Genomic DNA, 14,549 nt, shown 5'->3' with positions numbered 1-14,549 from the left:
TCTTTCATTCTGTATTTGTTCATGTTTACCACTACTTTGATTATAAGAGGTGACATAACATTCTGGATTCATATGTGCAACACACATATGCACGCATACACACAAAAGTGCTCTCTTGGGTCATTGTGATAATAGTTTAGTTTCCCCACTGTCATTGTCAAACATAGTCATACATACTGAGAGGGGGACCTGGATTGGTCCATAGAGCTTTCCTGAGAAGACCTGAGTGCTGAGGCAGCCGAAAACTGCCTAACGGTTATGAACAAAGAGCAGTGACCAGCATCACCAGGTTTCTGTCACAATAGTACTAAAAACAAAGAGCCTGCTTTCCAGAAGGCCAGGCCACCATAAAGAGGGATGCACTCTTAGCTGTTGCGGTTTAGCTGAGGGGAGGTCAGTGGATATTTACGCTTGCTTTGTGGTCATGTCTATGGACTGATAGTGGCCTGTCACTTAAAAAGCATCAGGACAGGAATGCCTTTGCCACGACGCCGATCCTCCTTCCTGGGCCAGGCTGCTTCCGAGCGGCCCAGTGGTGTGGGTCGCACGAGTGCAGCAGGGACCTCTGCACCTCGGGGAGTGTTTGTAGGTATGGCTCCCACCGGAGGTACCAGCAGCCTGGGTACACGTGTGTCTCGTAGAGCTCTAGGCATCCACAGCGTGTTTCTGCATTGCCTTAGAAGCACCAGTGTTCCTGTGGTGACCCAGCCCGGAGAACGAGGCCAACAGTTTGGCTTTGACAGCCTCAACACGTGCCTGCTGGAGTACCGTGATAAAGTTCATGCTCTGGAGCAACTAAACCAACAGCTGGAGGAACAGATCAGACATTGCTTGGATCGAAAAGCCGTCAGTGCTGGGACATGGACTGGCCTGAAACAAGACTGGGAGGATGTTTATATGCAGGTAGGAAGATGTTTGACAGGGTTGGATTAATACATCAAGTGTGGAGGTAACAAAGCAAAAATAATTCATTAAAGTGTTTTTGTCTTTTTTTCTAATGAAAATATTTTTAACATCCTTTAAACTTTTTTCCTCAAAAATTAAAAGATTATTTTTTTATTTATTTAAGATAAAGGTCTAAGATAAAGATAAAACATAAGTTTTTTTTAAATACCCTAAATTAAGCTCACATTTCTTAACCTATTGGTATTTTTCGGGAAAACATACATTTTAAAAATGTAGTATAAAATATATTTTCAATTTAGCTTTCTTTTCTGACTCCATCAGCATGTTTTTTAAATAAAAAATCATAAAATCTAATAAAATCTCAAAACTTTATATTGAAATGTAATGTTTCCAATAATACTGAAGGTACTGTTCTAGTATTTACTATTATAATTTTTTTGCTTCTAATGAATGTATCTTGTTTTAAGTATTTTGAAGTAAAAAGATTCACAGGTGTACACGTAAATATATTTCTGCTTTCTATCAGGTCAGTGAGGCCATCCTGGACAATGCTCGACTTATGCTTCAGACTGAGAATGTTCAAGCCAAAGCAGAGGAGTTTAAAGACAGGTGTGAGTGTGATTAAAACAGCAACAGATTTTAATCTTATCACTAGCTTTTATCTGCATCAGCAGATTGCCATCAGATAGTCTATAGTGTGTTTCTATGCATGCATGTGTAGGTATGAGAATGAGCAGCCATTCCGTAAAGCAGTGGAAGAGGAGATTAACTCTCTGTACAAAGTCATTGATGATGCAAACCTGACCAGGATGGACCTGGAGAATGAGATTGACAGTATGAAGAATGAGCTGATGAATCTAGAACAAAATCACATGGAGGTGAGATAAGACCAGCTCCACTTCATGAGAGAGATGTTTCAGTGGTAAATTAGCATCTTCTTTTGCTCTTCTTCAGGATGTTAGAGCGCTCTATAAGCAGATGTCCGACCGTGAGGTTGATGAGCCGGATGCTCCCACTGAGACCAGCCTGGACCAGATTCTAGCTTTTATCCGCTCTCACTGGGAGAAGGTCATTGAGAAGAACCGTGCTGAGACTGATGCCTACCTTGAGTGCAAGGTAAACCACAGAACATGAACCCTTAGAGTTATTTATTAGGAAATAGACTACATTATCACACAGTGCTCTGCAATACTTGATTCTGAATCAGTCAGTCGTGTCATCTGGCACCAAATATTTTTGCACATTAAACTGTATAATTAAATGTTTTCAATCTGTAGTTTCTTTCGTCTCACATAAAATAATTTGAAAACATTTTATGGTCATTTAATGCATTAGGTATCAGGAACTAACAGTGAATTAATACATTTTTACATCATTTATTATTTTTTAAGGATTTATTGATATTTTTCTTAAGCATCAAATCCACATATAAGAATGATTTCTGATGGATCATGTGACCCTAAAGATGGTGTAATGTTTGCTGAAAATCCAGCTTTTGGCATCACAAGAATAAATTATGTTTTAAAATGTATGAAAATAGAAAACTGTTACCTTGAATAATAAATAATTAGTAGTTATATTTTTAGATAAGTAATTATATTTTTATATTGTATGTTTGATCAAATAAATGCTCCCTCGGTGAGCATAAGAGACTTCATTAAAAAATATATATATTACATGCCCCAAACGATTTGAAGGATAGTGTAATTATATGATTTAGATGAATAATTTTTTTCCATATAATTTATTACTGGAAAAAATATATTAGTATATATAGAAATTAGCATTAATCAAAATAAATAAATGCTGTAAATGTACTGTTCATGCTTATTTTATGTTAACACATAAAACTACTGAATAGTATTACCGACCTTTTCAGCTCAAATAAATATTTTCACGCCAATGTCCCAATCACTTTATTGGGGATTCTTTTGTAATAATGACCAACTGACTGAAAATTGACTGAAAAAGTCATAATATGACAATCCCCTATATGTGAATGTGCAGCAAACTGACAATGTGACCAGTAAGCTGAGTCGAGAGGAGGAAGAGCTTGAGAGTCTGAAGACAGAGTGCAGTGATGCTGGGTGCAAGATTCAGAGTCTGCAGGCCGAAACCGAGTCTATTAGAGCTCTGGTAGGACAACCTTCTCAAAGCAAAGATCATAAAGCACAACAGTATTCAATTCACTAGACTGAACCATTCATGATCCCTGCAGAAACGAGGCCTGGAGAACGCCCTCAACGACGCCAAGCACTGGCATGGCATTGAGCTCCAAAATCTGGGCTCTGTTATCGGAAAGCTGGAGTCTGAGCTCAACGACGTCCGAGGGGACATCGAGCAGCAGCGCCGTGATTATGAAACCTTACTCAACAACAAGATGAAGTTGGAGATGGAAATTGGAACATATCATGGAATCTTGGATGGAGAGGAGAGCAGATTCTACTCCTCAACGTAAGGCTCATTTTCAATCTGCTTATTAAACGAGGATAAGACAACTAAAGCCCTGACCCAGTCTTCTTCCTCGTTCCTCGAAAATATTAAATCATGGGTCTCCAAACTCGGTTCTGGAGGGCCAGTGTCCTGCAGAGTTCAGCTCCAACTTGCCTCAACACACCAGCTTGGAAGTTTCTAGTATACCTAGTAAGAGCTTGATTTGCTGGTTCAGGTGTGTTTGATTAGGGTTGGAGCTAAACTGTGCAGGACACCAGCCCTGCAGCACTGGATCTGGAGACCCCTGAATTAATTTCTTAAAAACCCTCCCTAGTTTCAGTTTCTGTGATCCCAGACTGATCTCTCAGGTAACCACAATGTTGTTCTGTACTGCAGGTTCCCCGGTGGTTCTTCAGTACCTGAGGGAAGAACTGATCCCACACCTTCCACATCTGGACCACAAAGCAGTCCACAGACTGAAGGTACTGTTTCCATCTACAGAATGTAGTTCTCAAATTATCTCATTGTATTGTGAATATTAAGCTTAACATTAATGATGACGATGTTTTGTAGAAAATATTAAGAATTTTTGAGATAAAAAAAAATGTCTTTTGATGTCTTCTGTCAGGTTCTAATGCTCCAGATGCTCCAGAAGAAAGCAAGCAGGAATAATATATTTTATTAATCTTTGCAAAAATGTTGATTTTCATTTGTTTCTCCTTGCTTGTAATTTACACCATTTATAGACTTCATGATTACTGTGCAGGTTAAAAATAAATAAAAAATATAAGGCATAAACTGAAGATGCACTCATAAAATATTGACCTCAATTCATTTTTATTGAGCATTCAGCTGACGATTTTATACACACAGACTTTCCAGTTGTTTCTCAAACACTAGTCTCTATGATTCAATATTCTGATGTGCCTATATCCTATTTTACTCCCTCAGGTAGCAAAGCCATAAATGATAGTGTGGGAAATATGAATAATTGACTATGGTCAAAACTGAAGCTCCTTAACACGATAATAACACCTTGTGGTTATAATGACACGTCTATGAAACAGCCACTTAGACGTTACTTCAAATCCATGTTATCTTTCTGAACTATCATTTCTTTGTTTAGGAAATCCTCAAATATCACGTTTACTGCATGCATGAGAAAAAAAAAGCACAAAGCTATAACAAAAGTCAATAGGTGACTGACATTCCTAGTTCAAATAGGTGATGTTTTTAAAGAAAAACAGTCCTGAATTTACACTAATTTTACTGAGAATTTATTGAATATTTCATATTTTTTAAAAAGTGCAAAGTCATGCAAAATTTTAAGACATGACAGTATAGAATAGTATACTAAAATATAGTTGCATAAACAGATTAAATAAAGATCTCTAACAGAAACTGAAAGATATTCATATTTAGGGTTATTCATTCAGCAGATACAGCAGATTTCACTTTTCTGGTCTCGTTGGGTCTCCAATGACAGAGAAGCATCCAGCACAGTAACGGGCCGGTTTCTTTGTGTTAGCAGAATTGGCTCTTTTCATACGGAATCCAAGACTGCTGACCCTCACATCCTACAAACGTCACAACAGCTGTAATATTCCACATACAAACAAAATAGGTTTGATTATGTAACATCATAAACATGCTTCTCACCTGTGAATTTCCTAGTGTTACACTTTCTGACGGCTGTGGATCTGATGATTGGATCAGTAGAGGCGTCTGTAAGATGAAAAACGAATGCATTACATCAGTTACAGTTAGACTTTTTAATACCAGAACCGGTTCCAAAAGGAAAAAAAATAATATTCTTATACCTTCTGAAGTGGCTCCATAGGAAAAGCAGCTGAGAAGTTCAGCACAGAGATGAGCAGTAACACCATCAGGGCTCTTTTCATGTTCCCAGTCATCTTCAGTCTCATACTAACTGAACAAGCGAACGTCTGTTTAATTAAAACACCACTCAAAGGGTGGGACCCAAAGCTGTTGTGCGTCACAGAGAAAATTACAGCACATGGCGCCATTGTGTCCATAAAATCAATGTTTATTTAAGACATTTAGGAATTATGTAAAAAATAATATTTTAGTCCCACACAAAAGATCTCAGTTAATGCCATTCCTTGAGGTTAAATGGAAATGTTTTAAAAGTTAACAGGGCGGCAGACTCAATGTTTGTCCCTGTTGAGCTCTCCCATCTCAAACGGAGGTAGCCGAGGATATTCAAACACATACAGAGATGTGATCCATATATATTAGATTTCTGTAAAATGTAAACTTGATTCTCATTTATGTGACAAACTACCACGTGCAATGCTATAAAAAGAGGAAAGATTACAGCTAATAATAAATTAAAAGTAGAAATACTGCATCACAATTGGAAGTTAATACAAAATAAATCATTAAATAAAATAAGCAGAGAAATGCAGTACTGGTATTATGAGAAGGAAAATATAAACCGTATTAAAATTCACAGTCAGTAATCCTAATTTCAGATGTGTTATTTAAAAACCATCAAGTTGAAAAGGTATACGTCTATACAGTCATTGAAAACATAATTTGGATCATTTTTGCACAAAACTTGAGGGAATTTTTCATTTAAATCTCCAATAATCACAGTTTAATAAGAAGATGTGAAGCCACTATAGCAGATAATCCTGAAAGCACATATCTGACAAGAGTCCTACGTCAATTTCACTTTCCCTGCTATGTGTGCTGGTTCTCAAAAATATGAAAGTCAAATTAAAAGTAAAAGCAAGTCATGGGATTGGATGGGTACACCACAACCCATCCATCCAAGATACAGAGCTGGTGATCTGTCATCCCCAAATCAAAAAGATCGACCCAAAATATACATTTTCTTTCAAATTTCTTTCAGCAATTCAAGTCAATAAAGTGGTGAAATCAAAAAATAGTCCCATGTAAAGTGTAAAGTCATGGCACATCTAGCAGATGTTTTGCACATACAAATAAGAGGTCAGTTGCTCACATTAAATTTCCATCAATATCCCAAGTAAAATACCATTAGTACTTCTAAGTAAGAAAAATTGATTAAAAACAAGTTTATCCCTATTAATCATACCTTCTCAATTATACTCTCCCAATTATGGCATGGGTTAACAGTGGTTAACTTTCACCTGTCTAGAAATCTGAGTTGGCTTCCAGTTTAGAGGAATAAAAATTACAAATTTATATGTATATATGATGATATTCCCAAAGAGCGGATGCTTTAATGTGCCCACAATATACACTATCTGATAACAGTGCAAAAGTGTGCTTTTTAGCAGTGGCACATTTCCTGTAAATTTCTTTAAATGCATGTGTGAATTCTACATTTGGTTGTCAAAAAACAAAACAGGATTACATCACCATTAAAGGTGTACTGGCATATCTGCTTTTTAGGCTTTTCTAAATAAAAAGCCTGAATAATAGTACCTCTGATACAAACATGTGAACCAAGGGTCATGAATGCCTTTTGTTAGACCACTCAGTACAAAAGCCATTTTTTTTTTTTAAATAATTAAAATGTCCTTATGGGCTGAGGGAGACTGTGGCGTTAAGCGGGCTGTAAGGGTATACAGCCCACCCCTACCCCGCCTTCATGGCAAACCATTGGTGCCATAAACGTCCAACGGTTAGTTTCTGGGTCATACATTTCCATAGAGCTGAGATTTGACTGTCCATCATAACCTCCCACTGCATAGAGTCGACCACTATTGGCCACCAGAGAAATGCGGCTGCGTCGAGTGTTCATGGCCACGAGGTGGCTCCACTGATCTGCTACTGAGCTGTACACTTCTGCTCCACTGAGGAACCCAGAGCCGTCATAACCTCCTGCTACATACAGATTGCTGCCAAAGGCTGCAGCGCCGTGCCGACAGCGCTTGTTTATCATGGGAGCGACAGGGTGCCATAACGCTGTATGAGGGTTGTAATACTCCACCTAGTGGCAGAAACATGAAACACCAAGGCAGATATATTTAAGGAATATTCACAACTTTACAAAAAGTGTACCAAAAAACCCTGTGCTAATTGTATCCTGTAAATTGAATGCTGATGTTTACTTACTGTGTTAAAGATCTGTAGACCATCATGACCACCCGAAACATATATTCTGCCTTCAAATATAGTAACACCAGCAGCACTGCGGCTTGCGCTCATTTCTGTAACTAACGTCCATCTGGTAACAAACACACATAAACACATGAAATCAGACACATTGTGATTCCAAAGAAAGCTACAATGATTGTTGAGACAGAAAATAAATGGATAGTTTAATAAACAGCAAAATAGGGTTGTCACAGGCGCAATACCAGTGAAAGGATTCTTCATACCAAAACATCTTTGCTATCAAAGACATCTTTACTTAAAACATGAAATATTAATATATTATTCATAAATAGCTAATAAATATATTAATTAATAAATGATGATAATAAACATGGCATCTAATATGTTAACACTGTTATAAAAGTTATAAAATTAGGAACAGAAAAGCAAAGGAATAAATAATATTAACAACATTATTATTTAATAGACAGTAGCAAGCCTATTATGCTGTGTTAACATTTTCTATCTGCTCAAATATTGAAGATTGCGTGATTGTGTACAAACTTTTGAATTACATATAGTTTGGCCAAGATTAATAAAGCATTTCATTATAGTGTCATGCAGTACAGTGTAACAACAATCATCTACATAATATGATTACAATCATCATTACAAGTAACAATTTAAAATTCAACTGATGAGTAATTTGTATAATGTTAATGTAAATTCTATTTTTTATTATTATTATTGGTCTCTTTTGCAATATAATACAGCCTGATGAACACATATACTATTACATTAAGTATTTTAACAGTATTATTCAATATTATCATTACATTTTATGATATTCTTTTTGATATTCTGAATTTTTCTTGAAGAATGTATGACTTACCTGTCAGTCTCTGGAGAGTAGCACTCAACTGAGTTTAGAGAGGACTTGCCATCATATCCACCACACACATATATATGTCCATCAACTACAACTGTTCCCATTGCACTAACGCAGAACGAAGAAAAGAAATATCAAAAGCATCAGATATATATCATATACCTAAAACTCTTTGCAAAATCTTAAACTTTTTCCAGTTTTTTCTCAATTAACAATTATATATATATTTCCCTCACATAATAAATATGACCATTTCAGGATTTCCTACCTGCGTTGAGTATTCATGCTAGCAACTTTGGTCCACGTGTCAGTTTCTGGGTTGTAAACTTCCACGGTTCTAAGCCGTGATTGACCGTCGTAACCACCGATGGCATAAAGCAGCCCGTTCACAACAGCAACACCCACTCGACTGCGGGCTGTGCTCATAGGTTGGCATCGCTCCCAACAGTTTCCAATGGGATCAAATACTTCCACAACATTTAATGAGTCACCTGTGCATAAAACAATGACTCAACAAAAACTGACACTGACACATTGAGTAACTAGCACATGAGGTTTCTAAAAGGACAGTGTGAAGGAGAAGGTACCAGCACTATTGAGGCCCCCAACTGCATAGATTAAGCCCGCGATGGAGGTGCAACATCTCTGTCGGGTTTTGTAGGCTGGGAGGTGTGGCCGTCGCTCCGGCATCAGATGGTAATCTTTCGCCTCATCGACAAAGTCCCTGTTGGGAGTAAAAGTCCCAAAAATAATAAATTCCACATCATTTTTAAAAGTATTACTAAGAAACTTCTATAGTTTCGAATTTTTTTATTATTATCATATTACATCTGAAAATGGAAAGAGTTTGTGTTGAAAAAAAATTATATGCAAAAATCACACATTTTGGATTCAGAAAAAGTGTGTTTTGCCAAAAGGTCCAATTATGGGGCATAAGTTATCTTAGAAAGAAACTTGCCTGCATTTGTGGCAGCAGCGTACGAGCTCATCTTGCTGGACTCGGTCAGCAATAAACTGAGGTCGACATAGAGGCAGTCGGGTTTTAGACATTAACTCTGGTAACCTTGACTCCCGATCTTCACGTGAATGCCGTACCCAAGCAAGTACGGCCTCAAACACCTACAAACAACAAACAAGATCTGTTTTTTTTTTACTCTATAGTATCTCAAAAGAAAATGTCCAAAACTATGGCACAATGACAATGTGTGATCTACATTCATTCATTCAGCAACATCCTTTCTTTACAATGTGTCACTACAATGTCTTCATCCAATCTCTCCAGAGACTCTGACCTGCTCCTCTGCTTGGACATTGAGCTCATCGCAGCCCACAAGCTCAAGCACCTCCTCCGGCCGAAGGGCCAGGAACTCCTCAGACATGGATACCTCCACAAAGTGCTGGTGAACGAAGCTGTTGGCTGCATCATAAAGCGTGGTGCACATCATAGTCTCTGCAAACTGCCGTACACCAAGGCAATTCTTTGGATGCAACCTGTAAATTAGGAGCAGGTCCAGAACAATGAATCATCTGTGTATGCCAAATGAATCACTTTAATGCCATAACCTGAGAGCTTATATATATACACATATATATATATATATAATATATATATATATATATATATATATATATATATATATATATATATATATATATATATATATATATATATATATGTGTGTGTGTGTGTGCATATATATATATATATACACATATATATATATATATATATATATATATATATATATATATATATATATATATATATATATATATATATATATATATATATATACACACATATATATAGACATTATATATATACATACATATATACATATATATACATATACATATATATATATGCACACACACACTCTCTATTCAAAAGTTTGGGGTCTGCAAGATTTAAAAACCTCTTATAGGTTTCTTATGTTTACAAGACTGTAATTATTTGATTAATAATACAATTAAAACAGTAATATTGTGAAAAATTCTACCTGAATATATTTTGAAATGTAATATATTTCTCTTAAGGCAAAGATGAATTTTCAACAGTCAATAATGCATTCTTCAGAGTCACGTGATCCTTCAGATATAATATGCTGATTTTGTGCTCAAGAAACATTAACTTAATATTATAAATGTTGAAACTGTTGTGCTGCTTAATATTTTTGTGCAAACAGTGAAATATATTAGTCACTTCTGATCAATTTAATGCATCATTCCAGAATAAAAGTTTTGAAAAAAAAAATCTTAGTGATCCATTGGTCTTATGAAGAAATTGTTATTTGTTTACACTTTACCTCTGTTGTAAAAAAGAGCAGCAGGCATCTTTGACATTTTGAAGCTGCAGGAAACTGGCCCCTATCAGGAGGGCCTGGACGTTTTGTTGGTCTATGGCTATGTGTCCGTTGTAGGCAAAGTTTATTAGGGCTTCAAGTGCACTGTTTAGAGGCAAAACAGAGACGAAAACTCTAACATACATTAACAAACAACACAATAGAGCATGTCTAGAGATCTCAGTTGTCCCTTTGAGGTTTGTATCCTCACCTGGGGTCCATGCCCTGCATGACGATCTCATCCTGTTTGCATTCCACCATGTCATTGGTGAACATGGCATGGAAGTACGGAATAGAAGCAGCAAGGACAATTCTGTGAGCACTGAACTTGTGCTCTCCTACCTGCATAAACAGACAGATACACAAATCTTGATCAGAAATCATCTCATATATACAACACAGAAAAATGTCCTTGTTCAATGTTGATAACCGAGTGCCAAAAAAAAAAAAATCTGAAACATTACTAACCCTCCACCCAAATTAAAACAAATTGTTACCATTCATCTGAGCACAAATTAACAGACAAGTTAAATTTTAATGAATGAAGCAGCATATGTGAAAACATGGAGCAGTGAACCATTAGGAAAACCTAATATAGTGAAATCTGTAGTATATATCTTATAGCTGTTAGTCAGCAAAAACATGCATACAGCAGGTCAAGTGAAGGAGATAAAAAGGATTACTGCTCTCTGTGACCCACATAAAGGGCTGATGATGCAACAGTTATGCACAGCAGCAGATCAGAGACTGAGCACATCTACATCATAATAAATATATGCATCATTCAAAATCAAGGCAGCGTCAGCAAACCACCTCTATTTTAATTTTGGTATAGAAGTCTTTTCTGAAAAATGTGCAAAAACATCTAAAAATGTAGCTGTGAACTGACATCATATTTCTTATTTAGGCGTATTCCCTTAAATACTCTCTTAAATGATTCTCACAGTTTTGAAAAAAAAAAGCTAATTTGTCATTAGAGCATAAGTACCACAATTATCTTTGCCTAAATGGGTACACACACAGCCTTCGGAATTTGTCTGGGGGCCTTGGAGTCAAAACCATTGAGAAGCACTGATGTAAAAGGCTTACAGTCACTCAGTAAACAGATTGTAGGAATATTAAGTGTGCTTTCAGTATCTGAGTCTGACTGTTAAACAATTTTGTATACAAATGATGACAAACAGTAGGCAATAATAAAAAAGCCACTCTGACTCTAACGTTACTTCATTCTTATTCATCAGTCTAATTAATTATGTTTAAAAAAAATTAAATGCCACAGCCAAATTGTTGTTTAAAATAAGTCAAACAGCTCAAGATACGCTGGCTGTCACAGGTGTTTCTATTAAAATCAGCTTGGCAATATAGTTAAACATTAAATATAAGGAAGTGACAACCTCTTAACAGACCATGAAAGGCGAATTCAAAACCCAAGTCGTTTAAAAAATCCTCTACAGGTTAAAATAATCTCAGAATAATAATAGCAGAATGTATTGTTTGTCCTTCTTGCTTCAGTAGTTTAGTTTATAATATGCAGCTCTTGTGCAGATGAAGATGAGGATGTTAGCTGTACATGCTAACTAAATAACAATATAATAATTACTCGCTTTCCAACTGATACAAAATATACAGATATCAATTTTAAGAGCTATCTGCAATGAGACACATTAACAAACGACCTTACAGACTTGAACATTACAGTTCATCCTTCTGCTGACAGTGTCTGTACTTCACTAGCCTGTCCCATGCTGACAGCCCAGTGCTACTTGGTTAGCATTTCACCAGCAAATTAACCCTAACAAAGAAAAGCACAGTACTTTTAGGGTAACATCACACAGTTTCCCTTGTCGTCGGATCTCCTCCATCACTGCATATCCACGAGCGGGCAAATCGGCGACAGAAAAATGCATCAAATCTTCTAATTCTTCAAAAATCGTGTCACTCATCGTCATTGATGGACTGGAAACGACACTTTTGGTCCAAACCGAGACGCCGTAGCTTGAGCTGTATTATGAGTGCCCTCCACCGGCGGTGTCTGTTCCCTCTCATGCAGGGGTCATACACGGCTCAAATCAGATTTATGTGGATGTACGTGTCTTATTTGTGTGATTCACTTGTACATTATGGCTTAGGTTGAGTTCAGACTACAGATCGGATCTATAGTCTTTGGCAACATAGTCCCTCACAGAAACCCACGTGACAAACAATAGCTACTATAATAATAAGATACTTCAGTCTTTTTAGGATTTTTTTTTTTTTTTTGCTAGTATAAACCAAAGGACAGGTGAGGTATAAATGAATGGAGTGGGGTTTTTTTTTCAGTCACGCGAGTATCTGATTATTTTGTCATTTTTATTAATTTCATAGCAATTCAAATATGTTCTTTATCTGGATTTGTAGTTTATTTTTCTTTTCTGTCTAACTGATTGTATTTGCCAGCACTGATTCCTTAAACATCAGACATGCCAAACAACTTTACATTACATTAAAATAAAATAGCAACACTTCCATTTTAAAATTAATAGAATGTTAACATGAATGTGCCATTTAACATGGTTTCCTTAATATTTACTTTTAATAAAATTATGACATGAAATGTATCACGTAGGCTACTACTTCTAAAACAGAGGGTCCTCTCAACTTAATTACTTCATATAGAGTCAAACAAATAAATATAATGTTAAAATAATCATATGAATGCTCGTTCTCAGGCCAGGAACGAGCAAAAAGCAGTGCATATTTCCACTGCTTTTGCTAACCTCTGGAAGAAAAACAAACACCACCTGGAAAATCTTCTCTGATGGACTCCAGGACTAAGTCACTCAGACATGTGGCCTCACAAAGCAATGCAGAAGTTTGTGGAAGAGAAAGCTGGTTGTGAAACTATGAATGATAAACTGTTCTCAGACTCTACAGATAGGCTAGTTTGTTCCATCACATCTCCAGAGCTGTATGTGACTAGTGTGGCTAGATGATTGTTTAAAAGGTTACATTTTAGATTTTTGAAGTTATTGAGTTGCAATAAAATAATCTTTGTTTACTCTTGTTGTAAAGGGCTTCTTCTTGTTCAGCTGACAAAAACTACAGCTCGTGCTGTAAACACAACCAACACAAGCACCCATGATCGATAAGGAAATGTCATATAGCCTTTTTATTAAATAGTGTTTATTAAATATTAATTTGTAACTACAGGACTTTACCAGCAGGTGGCACAAAATATCCAGTAATATGATTGAAAGAATTCTATTTCATCTAGTTTAAAAATAAACAGAGAGTCAGTCATTCTGGCAGGCTTGAACTGGCAGGAAAATAAGTTTTTCAGGCAGAAGAGCTGTTACCCTGGAGAGAATTTAGCAGAAGTGCTTTTCTAAGAAAATAAAATGAAGTTGATTTCAAAGAATTAAACTGACTAAAACTTTTTAGAAAGCAAAACAAGGCATAGAACAGATGTGAGTGTTGGGATACTTGGTGAAATCAACTTTCAAGAACTGATAAAGACAGTGTATGAAGACATAATGTGGTTAAAAAACAGAAAAGTGAGTATTTTCATATATGTAAATTAAAAACAAAATATTAAAGTGATGTTCATGTACAACTGCTGATGACTGACACATTATTAGCAACAAATTTATTCATACTACACCTAGTAGCAATGCAACTTCTCATGGGATTTCGCAAGAAAGAGAGTGAAAGGTTTAAAGGGTCAGTAAGGGTCAGTAAGGGTGAGATACTCCACAAGCATATATGAGCAGCCCTAAAACAAGTATTTGGACACTTTTGGACACCTAAGACACTCTTAAAAATGTGTAAATGTCATTGTATTCTAGAAACAAATGATGCAAGACCCGTTTTCAGAACTAACTTCCCCTTTCATAGAATTTCTGTAATTTTTACTTTTAACCAACTAGTCTCAGGGTCATCTTTTAGGGCAT

General features: G+C 36.2%; 2 protein-coding genes across 2 annotated transcripts; one reads left to right on the top strand and one right to left on the bottom strand.

The window, feature by feature from the left end:
• Window positions 1-357: 357 nt before the first annotated feature.
• LOC109099316 (phakinin-like) lies at window positions 358-4,142 on the top strand. Its single transcript, XM_042775604.1, has 8 exons — window positions 358-903; window positions 1,433-1,515; window positions 1,628-1,784; window positions 1,861-2,022; window positions 2,914-3,042; window positions 3,125-3,360; window positions 3,736-3,821; window positions 3,968-4,142. The coding sequence occupies exons 1-8, from the start codon at window positions 475-477 to the stop codon at window positions 4,009-4,011; spliced, it is 1,326 nt and encodes a 441-aa protein (XP_042631538.1). The 5' UTR covers window positions 358-474; the 3' UTR covers window positions 4,012-4,142.
• Window positions 4,143-4,157: 15 nt separating this feature from the next.
• LOC109102645 (kelch-like protein 18) lies at window positions 4,158-12,680 on the bottom strand. Its single transcript, XM_042775593.1, has 12 exons — window positions 12,435-12,680; window positions 10,832-10,962; window positions 10,585-10,725; window positions 9,571-9,769; window positions 9,237-9,397; window positions 8,866-9,002; window positions 8,547-8,769; window positions 8,282-8,386; window positions 7,408-7,519; window positions 5,160-7,282; window positions 4,999-5,064; window positions 4,158-4,916 (listed from the first exon to the last, which is right to left on the bottom strand). Exons 1-10 carry the CDS (start codon window positions 12,567-12,569, stop codon window positions 6,896-6,898), a joined length of 1,731 nt encoding a protein of 576 aa, XP_042631527.1. The 5' UTR covers window positions 12,570-12,680; the 3' UTR covers window positions 4,158-4,916; window positions 4,999-5,064; window positions 5,160-6,895.
• Window positions 12,681-14,549: the final 1,869 nt, after the last annotated feature.

This window comes from Cyprinus carpio, chromosome A2, assembly GCF_018340385.1.
Source record: "Cyprinus carpio isolate SPL01 chromosome A2, ASM1834038v1, whole genome shotgun sequence".
Lineage (NCBI taxonomy): Eukaryota > Metazoa > Chordata > Actinopteri > Cypriniformes > Cyprinidae > Cyprinus > Cyprinus carpio.
The sequence above is the reverse complement of the archived record's forward strand: the minus strand, read 5'-3'. Positions and strand labels throughout refer to the sequence as shown.

Excerpts from the sequence above, each read along its gene's own strand:
- LOC109099316 (XM_042775604.1), top strand. The coding sequence starts at position 475 with ATGCCTTTGCCACGACGCCGATCCTCCTTCCTGGGCCAGGCTGCTTCC. Across the intron at positions 1,785-1,860 it reads TAGAACAAAATCACATGGAG|GATGTTAGAGCGCTCTATAA; the intron begins GTGAGATAAGAC and ends GCTCTTCTTCAG. Across the intron at positions 3,822-3,967 it reads AAGCAGTCCACAGACTGAAG|GTTCTAATGCTCCAGATGCT; the intron begins GTACTGTTTCCA and ends GTCTTCTGTCAG.
- LOC109102645 (XM_042775593.1), bottom strand. The coding sequence starts at position 12,569 with ATGACGATGAGTGACACGATTTTTGAAGAATTAGAAGATTTGATGCAT. Across the intron at positions 9,770-10,584 it reads TGCTCTTTTTTACAACAGAG|GTTGCATCCAAAGAATTGCC; the intron begins GTAAAGTGTAAA and ends CCTAATTTACAG. Across the intron at positions 7,283-7,407 it reads GTCTACAGATCTTTAACACA|GTGGAGTATTACAACCCTCA; the intron begins GTAAGTAAACAT and ends TTCTGCCACTAG.